The sequence below is a fragment of the Chaetodon trifascialis genome, chromosome 10 (assembly GCF_039877785.1).
Source record: "Chaetodon trifascialis isolate fChaTrf1 chromosome 10, fChaTrf1.hap1, whole genome shotgun sequence".
Lineage (NCBI taxonomy): Eukaryota > Metazoa > Chordata > Actinopteri > Chaetodontiformes > Chaetodontidae > Chaetodon > Chaetodon trifascialis.
In genome coordinates, this window is record NC_092065.1 from 17,711,753 (window position 1) to 17,725,428 (window position 13,676).

General features: G+C 44.7%; 1 protein-coding gene across 5 annotated transcripts in view; it reads left to right on the forward strand.

The window, feature by feature from the left end:
- Positions 1-13,676, forward strand: part of brsk2a (BR serine/threonine kinase 2a) — a 166,548-nt gene that overhangs the window by 140,117 nt on the left and 12,755 nt on the right. For 3 of the 5 annotated variants that reach the window (XM_070972922.1, XM_070972919.1, XM_070972920.1), the window contains exons 9-14: positions 849-880; positions 3,441-3,605; positions 4,771-4,868; positions 5,710-5,860; positions 6,084-6,149; positions 11,675-11,735. In XM_070972922.1, the coding sequence (XP_070829023.1) occupies positions 849-880; positions 3,441-3,605; positions 4,771-4,868; positions 5,710-5,860; positions 6,084-6,149; positions 11,675-11,735 (573 nt within the window). The remainder of the gene's footprint in view (positions 1-848; positions 881-3,440; positions 3,606-4,770; positions 4,869-5,709; positions 5,861-6,083; positions 6,150-11,674; positions 11,736-13,676) is intronic. The other 2 variants (XM_070972923.1, XM_070972921.1) reach the window with 1 other exon arrangement.

A 13,676-nucleotide genomic window follows, 5' to 3' on the forward strand; every position in this document is an offset into this window, starting at 1 on the left:
GTCACAAGAAAGCACTCATCATTGCTCAAGCGCAGAGGTAAATCCTCCAGGAATGTGGGAACATTGAGACAGTGATGTAGGCACATAGACAAGAACTATAGCTCTGAATAAGTGATAATAATTAGAGCTGCTATGTGTATCTCCTGTGGTTCCACAACAACAGCAGGAGCAAATTAAAAAGTCCCAGCAGTGACACTGATGCTGTTTTCCTCTGTGGGCAGTTGAAACACTGTGAAGTCATTCAATCAGACATCTTCTTTTGTTGCCCTTTTGCTCAATGTTTGTGTCTCTTTCTGCTTTTATTTCCTTGGCAAAAGATCATGTTGACAGCATGGGCGACCACAATGTGGCCACATAAAAAGTGTGATGACAAGAGTAGCATTGACAGAGCGGGTGTGTGTTTGTGTGAGCAAGAGAGATGGGAAGAGAATGAGAATGGGAGATTCCCTTTAGACTAGAGGGCTTGGCAGGGTCAGCAGTGTGTGTGGGGGAGATAATCCTCCCTGTTTATAACTCTGGCATCGCCTGTCTCTTATAGTCCTGCTGCACCTCTCTCTGTCGCACTCTTTTTCTCAATAAGTTTTTCCCATTGGCTGTATTAATATTTGAAGGCCTCATTATTTACTCCCACTTTTCAATCTGGCTGTATTGTCCTATTGTGTTTCCATAAAGGCAGTAACCTCAACTCATACTGCACCAAACGCTTGGCAGAAGATTGTTCTTTTCATTCATCTTTTCCCTCAGCGATTATTTTCTCAGCGCCAAAAAGATGAGAAACTGATTAAAAATCAAATGCATCACGTTGCTTCTGTACTGACCTGCCTTTTCTTCTGTCATGTCTTTTACAGTTAGAACAGATCCAGAAGCACACATGGTACATGTAAGTACATCTCGGTCTTTCCTTCCTTTGTACACCCTCCTCTCCTCTCCTCTCCTCTCCTCTCCTCTCCTCTCCTCTCCTCTCCTCTCCTCTCCTCTCCTCTCCTCTCCTCTCCTCTCCTCTCCTCTCCTCTCATAGCCTATTCTGCAGGGGTTGTAGACCTGGTGGGGGTGCAACCACATGATAAATGGCTTTGAGTTGCAGCCCTGTACACGAGAATACGTTCGAGCAGGGCATGACTCCACTCTCAGGGATGTGGGGTAAATTGGTTGTGCATGAAAAAGGATGTGCAGCATATGGTCAAGTGAGCAGGGAGCAGGGGAGCAAGCAGGGATGTGATGGAGGATGAACCCATCTAACCTCATTGTACCCAGCGTTTAACTCTCATAACAGATTCTGAATTTTGGACGAAATTGTGAGTCCTGGGCTGAAAAATGAAGCCAACAGGGAAGTGCCAAAAACTGAAGTTCCATGAATGGCCACTTGAGGCTGGCTCCAAAGCGACCCCCACCCCCTGCCCCCCCACGTGAACCCCCATATTAAAATGTTCACCTTTACAGCAGAAATAAACATGTTTATGGCCTGGTACAAAAGATGATTTAGGTCTCCAGTTTCCCTCTTCATGACAGCTTTACTCAGGGTGAATCTTATGTAACTCACTCATTTAAATCATATTAAAGTTATGCACAAGTATCTGCGTGACTGCTTTGAGTGACAGCTAGCCCCTGGGTTTCAGCAACCAGGCTTCCTTCCTCCCACCTCAACTCCACCCACGCTCCACCTCTTTGTCTGTTTGGGGTGACATCACAGAGATGCAGTGTCCATGTTTTATACAGTCTGTGGTGCTGGAAGGGGTTGAGTTATGGTTTTTTTCTGCACTGAAAGCTCATGCAAACAGACAGCGAGACTGATAAAAGAAACGAGAGGAGACAAGAGAAGAGCTGTCAGAGAAGACTAATGTAATGTGAGTTTCGTCAGTGAGGAAACTTGTCTGGCTGTCTGTGTCTACATGGCAGGCTGGCAGGCTGAATGAATGAATGAATAAATGACAAAGGGGGCTGTGGCTATGGCTGTTTCCCAGAAGCAGCTTGTCAGTGGTGGGTAAATAATCACACACTTTTTTTTTTCTTCTTCCTCTTTTTTTTTTTTTACAAATTCAAAAGGCCATCCCCTGGTATTGCTTGTTCAGTAGTTTTATTAATGGGTGAGTTTTCTAACAATGTTTTAGCAGCAGCTGAGCAGAGCTTTGGTGCTGAAAGGACAGCGCCAGGCCCAACTGTCCTCAGCAGGATCACTAATGACCGGCGGTGGACAAACATACACACAGTTTCTACTAGATAAGATACTCCTAGCTTAAATCAATGCAGTCAGCTGTTATAGTGGACTGCTGATAAACTGGTAAACTGGTAACTGAGTTTATTTTTATCTGGGAAAGGCTATGCCAGATGTATGCAAGAATGAAACAGGATTTTATTGTTTTTTCATTTACATCCATCACCAAATTTTGTGCAGGGGTGGGGGTGGGGGGTGGTCAGTCATCAAAGATCCAGTTCAAAGGTTGACACCATATAGAAAAAAGTGGTGATTTTAATAGCTGTCTATGGGGTTTGCACTGGGCTCACAAGAGAAAAAAGAAAATAGATTAGGAGGGAAAAGTAGAGGAGGGATACACACACACACACACACACACACACACACACACACACACACACACACACACATGTAGAGGCACGTGTTAGGTTTTCATCTTTTTGGGGACATTACATAGAAATTTATTTCCTGGAGACTTACCCTAACCATAACCCCAGTCTACACCCTAAAGTTTAATTATGTACGTTATGGAGTGTTTTGTCCCCATAAGGAAGGCGAGTCTCACACACACACACACACACACACACACACACACACACACACACACACACACACACACACATACATATACTGTAGAGGCACATTTGCAGAAATTGAACACGAAAGATGAGCCTGTTCTTTTAAACAGACATCTAGAACTTTTTGGAAATTCTCTTGAAAATGGTGTCAGTGCAGGTTAGCCTTTCATTTTAAATCCCAAAGAATACAGTCCTGATTGTGTACTCCCCAGATACAGACAGACAAAGGAAGACTGAGGAAAATGACATAACTAGGAGAGTGACTGGAAAGAGGGATGGAGTAATGAAGAAACTAAGCCAGGAGGAGAGAGGGAGCCTGCAGAACTTAACAGCGTGACTCAGTCGTCTGTCTGCGTCTTTGCAACAACTCTTCACCTTCTTAAGCTTACGTGCAAAATGACTAAACCTGAAAAATACGTGACTGTGAAAGTTTCATAAAGTGAACCAGTGTCATAATGAGGCAAACTTCTTGCCCCAGATGTCCAAGAGTCAAACAAACTGAAATACTTCACGTACTGCACATTCTGTTTACTCATTAAAAGTGACATCCATATAGCCTCTTTCAGCTATATGGAAAGATTTATGGTGATGGATTCAAATTTAATTAAGTAGTAGGGACCAAAATGGCTGACAGCGTCCTTATTTGTGATGTGATTTCTCTGCATTCCCAGAGGGGGGAAGAACGAACCAGAGCCAGAGCAGCCTGTGCCCAGGAAGGTGACCATCCGCAGCCTGCCCTCTGCAGACGACATCGACCCAGACGTACTGGACAGCATGCACTCCCTGGGCTGCTTCAGAGACAAAAACAAACTACTGAAAGACCTGCTCTCAGATGAGTGAGTGAATGGAGGGGCAGAAGGTTCGGTTCGCTGAATAAAGAAGTGCGAGTGAGGAGATAAAAAAAAGGATATGGAGTGTGTTGAAAAATGAAAAAATAAAAGCAGCAGAAGACAGAGAGAAGAAGCCGGGGCTGTGTGGTCGCACAGCGATGGAAGGCATAGGTGTGCGCTGTCCGTGCACACGCACTGCCATGGCTTTCCCCCCGCTCTTATGAAATCCAGCGAGGCTGTCACTATGGATGTCAGAGGCTATAGATCACTTAAGTGTTATCACACAGCGTTTACACCGCTTGCCATTCCCCCACAACTGATCCTGGCTTTCAGCACGAACAAGCTCGTGGGTCATATTGTTTATGTTCTGCGGCTAATGTTTGCTGTGTGAGTATGCTGAGGATACTTACCCTGCAGTCTTTCAAACACTTGTTTTTTATAAATGTTGGCATTACAGATGCTTTTTAGTTTCCTTTTGCTTTGCTTTTCAATCTTTTTCCCCTCTAGTTTACATTTGCCCGGCCTCTTTAATACTAAACGGGCGTTTCTCTATCACTTTCCCCTCTCCCCATCTCTTTCGTTTGCTTCCTCTCTCCTGGGAGCATCCCGTAATAGTGCTGGACTGGAGGAAAATCTGCAGTCTCTATCTCCTTTCCCCTGGTTCATTTTAGCTGAAGTTGCAGGTCCTTGTCTCTTTGCCTCCTACTGCTTTCCAATCTGTCTTTATTATGGAGGGCCAATCCCTGGGCCTTTTGCATAGAGAGTGTTGGCCTAGAGGCTAAAGATATTAGGCTTCCTGATTTACAGAGAAAGAAAAGGACGGACTCATAATGTTTTGATACTTTCATAAACTCACCACACTGTGCACAAGGAGAAAAAATATATGCAGAATATTATATGATGGCTTAATGACCTGTAAAACTTAACTTTTGTTTTAATGATAGAAGCTATTTAGTAGCTGTTTCACAGTGAACCCGAAAAGATTAAAGAACATTAATCATAGTGAGGGTTTGTGCAGTTTAATGTCTTGGTTTTTAGCTCTTGCAGATGTTGGAGAGCCTAATGCTTCACTTGTCTACGCAAATGTGTGTTTTTGGAATGACCCAGGGTTGTTTAAAGCCATTTGTTTTGCAGAAGCTTCAGTAATCTTTTTATTGTCTCCTCTCTGCAGTGACAACCAGGAAAAGATGATCTACTTCCTGTTACTGGACCGTAAAGAAAGGTACCCCAGTCAGGAGGACCAGAACCTTCCCCCTCGCAATGAGATTGGTGAGGCTCGGACCAGAGAGACAAGCGCAGATAAAGAATGTAACACATTAAATGTGATTAAAAAAGAGAAAATAAAAATAATTGAATAGATAGCTGTTTACTGAGACAAAACAAGCCAATTTAGATAAGAATAAGTGCTGTTAGGAGGTAACTCATGAACGTTTCGAGTGTCATTCTGCAGTATTTTCTTCCCTCAGAAGAAATTGGATGAGCTCCAGTAGATGTGGATTGGCTGCAGGAAGAGCTTTCTGTTTATTGAATATAGACAAGCTTCTCAATGAAACATAGTAGCAGAAATAGACAGTGTCAATAGGCCAGAGATTTTTATTTATTTCTTTATTTGTATAAAAAAAAACAAAAAAAAAACTGTCAGCTTCGAGTGCTTCAGATCAGATAAGAACACAACAAAAAAAAAGGTATTCTCCCGTTCGCACAGCGCAGCCCAGCACAGATTTCCACCCACAGAAATCTGAGCCCAAACAGAGATGCTCTACTTAGACTTTTGCCAGAGTTATTTTCTGACAAGCACAGTGCAATAGGAGGAGTATTATGTGCAAATGTGTGAGCTGTGAGATACCGACATTTTGATGAATAGACTCCCTCTTCAGTGAATGTGATACAGTCAATACAGTGGCCATTAGTTCAAGGTCTGGGAGGAAACCATTACTTATTCACTATTAGTTAAAATGTCAATGTGATCAGCCCTAACATCACTCAAACACTCACATATGCCCACAGCGCACAAAACGGCTCAGTGTGTAGAAATAGAAGCATTAACGCAGAGGGACGTCAGGTGCATTATGCTGATCCTGGATCGATCTCTCTCACTTGTTTGGCACAGATCCTCCGAGGAAGCGGGTGGACTCTCCCATGTTGAACCGCCACGGCAAGAGGAGACCAGAGAGGAAGTCCATGGAGGTCCTCAGTGTCACAGACGGAGGCTCACCTGTACCAGCCAGGAGGGCCATCGACATGACACAGCACGGGCAGAGGTACGCACAGGGGTGAAAAGACGAATAAAAAAAATGTGTGCAGATTTGAACTGAACAAATAGATCTAGACGTAGCTGCGTGTGTTCATGTGGAGGATCTCGCAGCCAGTGGTGTTTCAGCAGGTCTGACAGCCAGTCTGGCCCTGGGTGTCAGCTGTTTAGATTGTGGACAAACATAAACAGAGACTGACGCTCTGCTCGCTTTGTCTTCTGTCTCACTGTAGTAAATCAGTGTACAGTAAAAGCTTGGATATTCCTGACGCCAGTACAAAATGCAGCAAAGAAGAAAGGTATTCACTCGCCCTCTTCACCTCCTCTTGCTCCGTGTCTCTCCCCCATGCCGGGGGACGTTCGTGGCAGGAGAAAGATGCAGCGGTGCTTTCTGTTGAGGGAAGACTTCGTTTAAATGACAATCGCATACGTGTGGCGGCGTCACAGGGTTATTTTAAATAAGCTGTAACTCATCTGATAAATGGGAGAAGCTGGGCCAACAGTTTTTGGATGGCACTTCCTAAAGTTTGATTTAACTCCCTTAATTAATCTTAATTTTCAAACTAAGGAGGACTGCGCGTTTGCAGTTCCGAGCTGTAATATCTACAAACCCCCCTTTTCCGGTGTTAGCTCAATTATCTCCTCTTTTCATAATCTGAATGCATTGATAATCACTTCTCCCATACTGTGTCCCACTTTCTCCAGATGCAGAGCGTTTCTCTATTTTAGAAATGAACGAGTCAGGCCGGAACCGCACACCCACAAGGCACAGCGGACTGATTTAAAATCTATTTCCTCATCTTAACAACCAATATATCATCACAACACACATTTCTGCTCAGAGGCAGTGACATTTGTGACAGCGGGGAAGATTGAATCTGTGGGGGGTGATAACCTGATCTGCCTAATGATAGGCAGATTGGCAGAGAGCTGGAAAAAGCTTTCAGAGGTATGGGACATAAATGCAGAGGCAGCAAGTGCATACATTACATAGATAAAAAAATATAGTTATAAAGTTGAATATTCATCGAAATGTCAGAAGCATTAATAACTCCTCACCGCAGTGCTTTGCCAACAACAAAATATCAAGAATATATTTCCCGCTTCATTTCACTGGGGGAAGCCTCTTCAGAAGTTTTAAATCCATTTCAAGAGCTCCCACCTCCAAACACTTCTGCTTAATTCTTCGTGTCCTCTGGTGCCTCTGAATTTCAGTTTAAGATTCGTCTTCCTGTGTTTCACCGCCTCGACTCCGCTCCTTCATCCCTTCAGGCAATCCAAGTCTTATCTCTCCTTTATTTTAAGGTTGCATTACTTTAGAAGCTGTCTTCTTCTGCCCTTCGCTCTGACTCATATGTTTCAATCAAGTCTGGAATCCCAAAATAGGTCAGTTCGCAGTGACTTTGTCAGGCATTAATGATACTTTTCCTAAACAGTGTCAACAGCAGTTCATAAATCACACACAGCTGAACGGCGTGCATCATAAAGGGCACTGCGAGTAGTCTGTTGAACCTTTACTTTGAACAGCAGCTTTAGTTTTACTCATATAAATCTCAATATTAAGACACATCAACAGATGGCAGCATGTGTTTGTGTCTGGATCCTACGTATACCAGCAGCTACGGTCATTAAAAAGGCTCCGCTGCATCTTTCCTCCATGCTACTTTAAATCAGTGTGTTTGTTCTTACTCCTCCACCCAAATCTCTTTCAGGGGCTCCTCCCTACCCTTTAATATCTGCTCTCGCTCTTTCTACCATGGTCCCTTGTGTGCAGCTGACCTTCAGTCCCAAACGCCCCCCTCTGTTTATATGGAATTGCTATGCTAATGTGGAAATGCTGCTAGTTTTTCTCTGTCTGGCTTCCTATCAGCTGTGGTGGGTTGGAGGTGGGGGGAGTCCAATACCACAGCCCCTCCGCCTCCAAATCAAATCAAATCTCTCTATCGCTATATGTCTCTTTCTCCCCCCACTGCAATTCATAGCTCTTCAGCAGTGGGGGGAAAAAGATGTTAGTAACACAGCCTCTGTGAATCTGGATTTTGTTGTGTTTTTGAACTTTTCTGCCTTTTATCGCGTCCTTGTGTGCGCTTTGTTTGATCATGTGCGCGCTTGTGTGTGTGTGTGTGTGTGTGTGTGTGTGTGTATAGACGATGGTGTTGGGGAAGCACATACATAGCAGAATAACGTCCAAAGATTTGACTGACTTTCTCTGAACCTAACCTTATCTTTCCCCGACAGCAAACTTTTGTCGACAGCACAGAAGATTCGTAGAACTTCAGATCAGAGGGTGTCAGAGAGAGGACTGACTTTGAAACATGTGTTTTGACAGGATACATTTCCACCCACGTAAATTGTGGAAGAGAGGGGAAACGGTTTTATCTAAAATTACACAACGAAAATGCCTCAATCCTTATCCCGCATTTTGCTTCAGATATCTCATGTAGGCGGTCTGATGAACTGCCCGGGCAGCATTTTCATACATGTGATTATTGATTTGAGGTGTAATTGAATAGATTTGGGATAAATGCTGCAGTAGTCGTGTTGCAGAGAAATCCACATGGAGACACTGTCATGCAAATGCCCGTTCCATTCTTTATACACAGAAAGTATCTTAAAAAGACATTTAAAGCCAAACTCAAAGCGCAAGAAATCCCACTGATTTAATTTTAAATCTTAACAACATGCCAGGAGAAATGAAGGGAGGTTAATGATATGTAAATGAAATATGGAAAAGTGCTGCAGTGTGAAGAAGAGAATATCAATTGATTTTTTTTTTTTTTCTTTACAGATCTGCTCTGGTTGCTTCACGCAGTTTAAATGTGTTGGGTTAGTCGGAGCAGTCTTAATAAGTCAGGCTCTCATGCTAATTATTGACTCTAATTCATTTAAGAGGCTCAAATGAGCACAAATAAAGCACCTTTAACACTGAGCTCTACAGCAGAAACTGCAGGGGTCTACCACATTTAGAAATTTGAGGAGCCGAGCTGTGAATATTAATGCGCTGAGTCCTCTGGGAGTTGTCAAGGTCCAGGAAAGGAAATGAATTTAAACAGTGTGTTGATTTATATGAATATCTACTCCATGTAGAAGGACTCTATTGGCAGGACAGAGTCAATGTAGAGCAGCGAGAGCGAGAAATGGAACTTTCTCCACTTAAATCACGCTAGCAGAGCAGCAGCATTGTGCTTTTGCTGTGGCAGTTTTATTTGTTGCCGTTTGACTCCTGGCACCCTCCATTTAGTTTTGCCTCACTTTCGTTTTATTTCAGTCCATGCCCTCATCCCAGAACCTCTTGTACTTGTTCCATCCCCCACAGCCCGGCATTAGACCCCCACGGGTGCTTTGGATGAGTCTCTAGCACAGCCAGGGATCGCTTACTGAGGACATGGACCCCGTTCCAAAACAGGCTTATGGGAAATGCTAGCTTGAGGACTAATTGATAGTAGAAAGACAAGAATGGACAGAGAACACACGCACATCATTGCACACACATGCATGGATGCAACTACACAGTTCAGGAGATCTCCCTTTACGACACGAGGCAAAGGCAATTTCATTTGTGGTGTTGTTGCAGTACCACAGCGTTTAAACAAGTAACAGACCTGCAGTGCAGATTTTACTTCAGTAAATGTACAGAAGTATTAGCAGCAAAGGGAACGTGGTCACTCCAGATGATCCACAGCCCTCACAGTCAACAGTTTTCACTGAAGCTACTTTCTAACGACAAAGTAGACCCTATGAAAACTGCTGACGTTGTGTGGGAATTGCAGCTGGTTTTTGGGTTTTTAGGTATAATTTATAATTGCTGTGAACACCACAAATGAAATTCCGCTCACCTCAGTTATTTTTTTGAGGCTGTGGCAGAAAATAATACCTCAATCTTTCTGTTTGACTGGGCACTACTAGAGAACACATTTTTTTAATTAGGGTAAATTTACCCTTTAAAGCAAGCAAGCACTACACTGACAGTGAATGGGCATCCAAGTTAAACATATCAAATTTTGCCTTTACTGATGATCAGTGATAAATCACTGTTGAGTTGTGTATGCTGACTATAAATAAAACACCTCATTGTCTCTCCGAAGCAACAGTGAGCCTCTGACAGCTCACCACTGTACGGCATAACCATCTGTAACATTAGCTTTATAGACCTGCTGCTCCAGCACTAACAGATGCGCGTGCCTCTAACAATATGCTCATAATGGCCCGAGGACGCTGTGTTTTGGCCATGTTTAGATAAAGTGCAATTGGCTATTTGCGAACAGGCGCTGCAGTGAGCAACTGTGGTCTCAGTGGAGCGTAGGACTTACATGTAAGTCATAGCAACTGTCTGGTCAGCTGCTCCCTGAAACAAACCCAGAGCCAATGTGATCTCAGCATCGCCTACTCATATGTGCAAGAGTGTGTGCAATAAATACACTCACAGAAGGGGCAGTGAGAGAATTACAAAAATAGCTTGAGTGTGGGTGTTCCTATATTTTCCTCTCTCATGGTAGCTGTTAGTGTTGCTTTCCTTCTGTTCTGTGTGTGTGTGTCAGTGCCTCTCAGGAGAAAAGTATCCGTTTAAGTATCAGGTCTTTCTTTCGATGGTTGTAAATTAAAAGGGGGGGTGTGGATGATTGAACCCAAATAAGAGTTTCTACCTTCAAAAGACTGGTGTATACAGATCATAATCAAGACTTGTTATTATGACAGCACCAGTATCACTTTCATGGCTACTAGGTGTAACCGTCTACACAGTTTTGTGGCCATGTATGGATGCCTCCGTGCTCCCGTGGGACTGTTCAGGCATCAGGAGTGAACATCAGTCTCCATTACTCCATCCCTGCCTCGCATCCTTCGTTCTTCCATCCCTCCCTCATTCCTCCATCACTCGCTCATGTTCCCCTCACATTTGTCCATGAAGGGCTTCCTCCACAACCTAGCAACCTGAGAAAAAACGCCACTTGAAGTGATCATCTCTTCATTTTTTCTAAGCGAGACGAAAGATCTGTAGAGACCGGGCCACATGTTCACAAATGCATCAACGGAAAGAGAAACACATGGAGACAAGAAGGGGTGAGGTGGGGGGGGGGGGGGGGGGTGTTAATAGATTGAATGACAAAAAGGAGCAGTGTTGTGACAGTGAGCAGCTGGCATTTCCGAGTGTTGACAGGCCTTGTGTGTGTCTTTTTGTGCGTGTGTGTGTACACATGTGCATGCGTGCGCTTTTGATGGAGACAGATTGTCCTGTGATTGTTCATTTCTGAGCAGGGCTCTGCTCATAGAGGTTATTGACGGCATCTGCAGGGGAAAAGGAAAAAAAAAACATGACAAATGGCGCTCAACCAAATGTCCCACTTCATTTCCCCCCCGAAGATATTTTCTACTGATCCTGTGAAAAGGCCTAAAAGTCAACATGTCTGGTTTATGAGCGAGCTAAAGATGGGATGGAAAGCTAATTTGAATGCTAATCTGTGGAAAGTCGCCCCTATAGATTTTGCAGGAGAAGCTGCAGTCAAATCGACGTATTTTGAAACCGAAGTTTGAGCTTAATTGGTTTGAGGCCAATTGCTGGGAGTCAATGTTAGTGATGTCTGTTGCTGTGTTGTAATGCTTTTACCCTCTCCCTGCGAATAGGTGTGTTTGCAAAGGGCTCAATAGCAACCACTGTGCTTAGTACGATGGTAACATACGCTGTGGTGCTTTCTAACTGTGTGCAACATGTAACCTCCACGCTCTCACCTCCACCTGTGTTTACTGAAACATGTAACAGGTTCACATGTTGATCCCTCAAATTATGTCTGCCCCTGTGCGTGTGTGTTCTTGCGTGTTTGTGCCACAGGTCGCGGTCTATTAGTGGAGCCTCCTCTGGCCTCTCCACCAGCCCCCTCAGCAGCCCACGGGTAAGTCACGACCCTCTGTGCGCTTTCAAACACACACACACATAGAACACACACCTCTTGACCCCATTCTCAGGTATCTAGTTGTTCGCCTTCAGGGATAACAACCATCCAACTGCTGCGGATCCTGTCTTATTGCTGCCATCTTATTGCTGTTTATGTCCACTAGAGTAAATAAAGACAGTCACTACAGCTACATCGCTGGGCCTTCTGACCTTTAACAAAACACACTAAACAATCCCGCTGCATCGCTCTGCACATGCAGTATTCTTCTACTGTTCCATTTTATTATTAGATACAGTATATTTTCCCACAGTTCAGATCTACCTTTGAGTGTTGAGCAGGGATCCACTGTGATGAACTCCTGTGTTAGATCTGACTTTATCTGAGTCATCACGGTGCCCATGCAGCTGGATCTATCTGTTAACTCAGAGTAAAACATACTGATGAACTTACACAGGGATGTGACAGCACAGCAAACTTTCTCCTCCTCTAAAGCCTCTTCTCTCCATCCTTTCTGCTTATTATCCCTCTCTCTGTTTTCTGTGGCCCGAGCTCTGTGAAAATCCAGCTCAGGGAATGCTTCAGAAAATCCCACGTTTCTTGCTCAGAGCTGGGGGGCTTCTAGTAAACTTTTCCAGCTGACTAACCTGAGAAGGCTCGAGATTAGCCAGGATCCTAAGACGAGCTCCTCGCGCCACACAGGTTCTTTCGGGCTGATCTGAAAGGGAAATTGATTTCTCAGACCTACCCAAAGCCTGGATTGTGCTCTCAGCAAGAGGCTCCGTGAGGGGTTATTTTCTCAGATTTGTGTCTAGAAAAAGGGGAGCCGACCAAGGCAAATAGTTCATCTGTGCACCATTGTGGCCGCAATTTCAGCATTACAAATGAAACAAATCAATAAGCCAATCGGGAAACTGGAAATTTAGAAGCAGAAATACACCATAATGGTGTTCCTCTTGTTATTGAGACAGCCCAAATTGTCCTCACAGCTGGCCTTCTGTCTCTCACACCTGTCTGTGTCTGCTTGCTCATCTCTAGCGAGCAGAGCACTGCATGTTTTATTCAAGTGATGTCCATCTTTTTTGTTTTCTTTGCCCTGTTTTTTTTTTTTTAAATTGTGTGCATTGCTGGCTGTTTTTGTTGTTCCCATTTCATTTTTGTTTTGTTTTGACATGAGTCACTGAACGCTCTAACTGCATGTTTCTTTTCTTTTCTGTCTCTCTGTTTTTGCCGTGCCTCCTCCATCTCTCCTGTGTATGCACGTATCTCACCTGCCTCTGTACTCTTTGGCTATCCTCTGCTTCTGGCTGTGTGGTTGTTTGATCTGCTGCACTTTTTTCCTGCTTTTTCTGCATGTTTGTGTGGCTGCATGTGTCCCCGTGTGCTTTTCTTTGTTTTCTCCTCCTCCACCTGCTCTGGCTCTTGGCTATATTGTGCGCCGTGTCCTCACTCTGTGTCCTCTAACTCCAGCCTGTCCGAAAGTTCTGTGTGCCGCCTCAGTCTCCGGACTTGTCGCAGTCCCCTAACACGAGCCCGTGCCCATCCCCTGAGCCCGTCCCCAATCGCACAGGCCCCCGTATCTCCACCCCCAACTCACTCGCTCCAAACAGCGAGCCTCTGTCGGCAGCACTCAACAAGACGCAGACACTCCCCGCCAAGCCCAAAGTTGTTCCCAAGCCCCTCCAAGCCACGCGATCCAACCCGCTCCCCGAAACTTCCCCAGACCCAACATCTGCAGCCAGATCAGAGTCCTCCACTCCTTGCCAGCCCCCATCGCAGCCTCCCTCTGCCTCCGTGCCCCCCACCCCGACTTCTCCGCCCTGCCCATCATCCCCCTTTTCCGCATCCCCCATCCCCAGTGCTTCCATCCCAAACAGCCCCCAGGTACGGCGCTCCCATTTTGCTGCCAACCCCCAGCTTTCTGTGCCCTTCAGCCCAGTG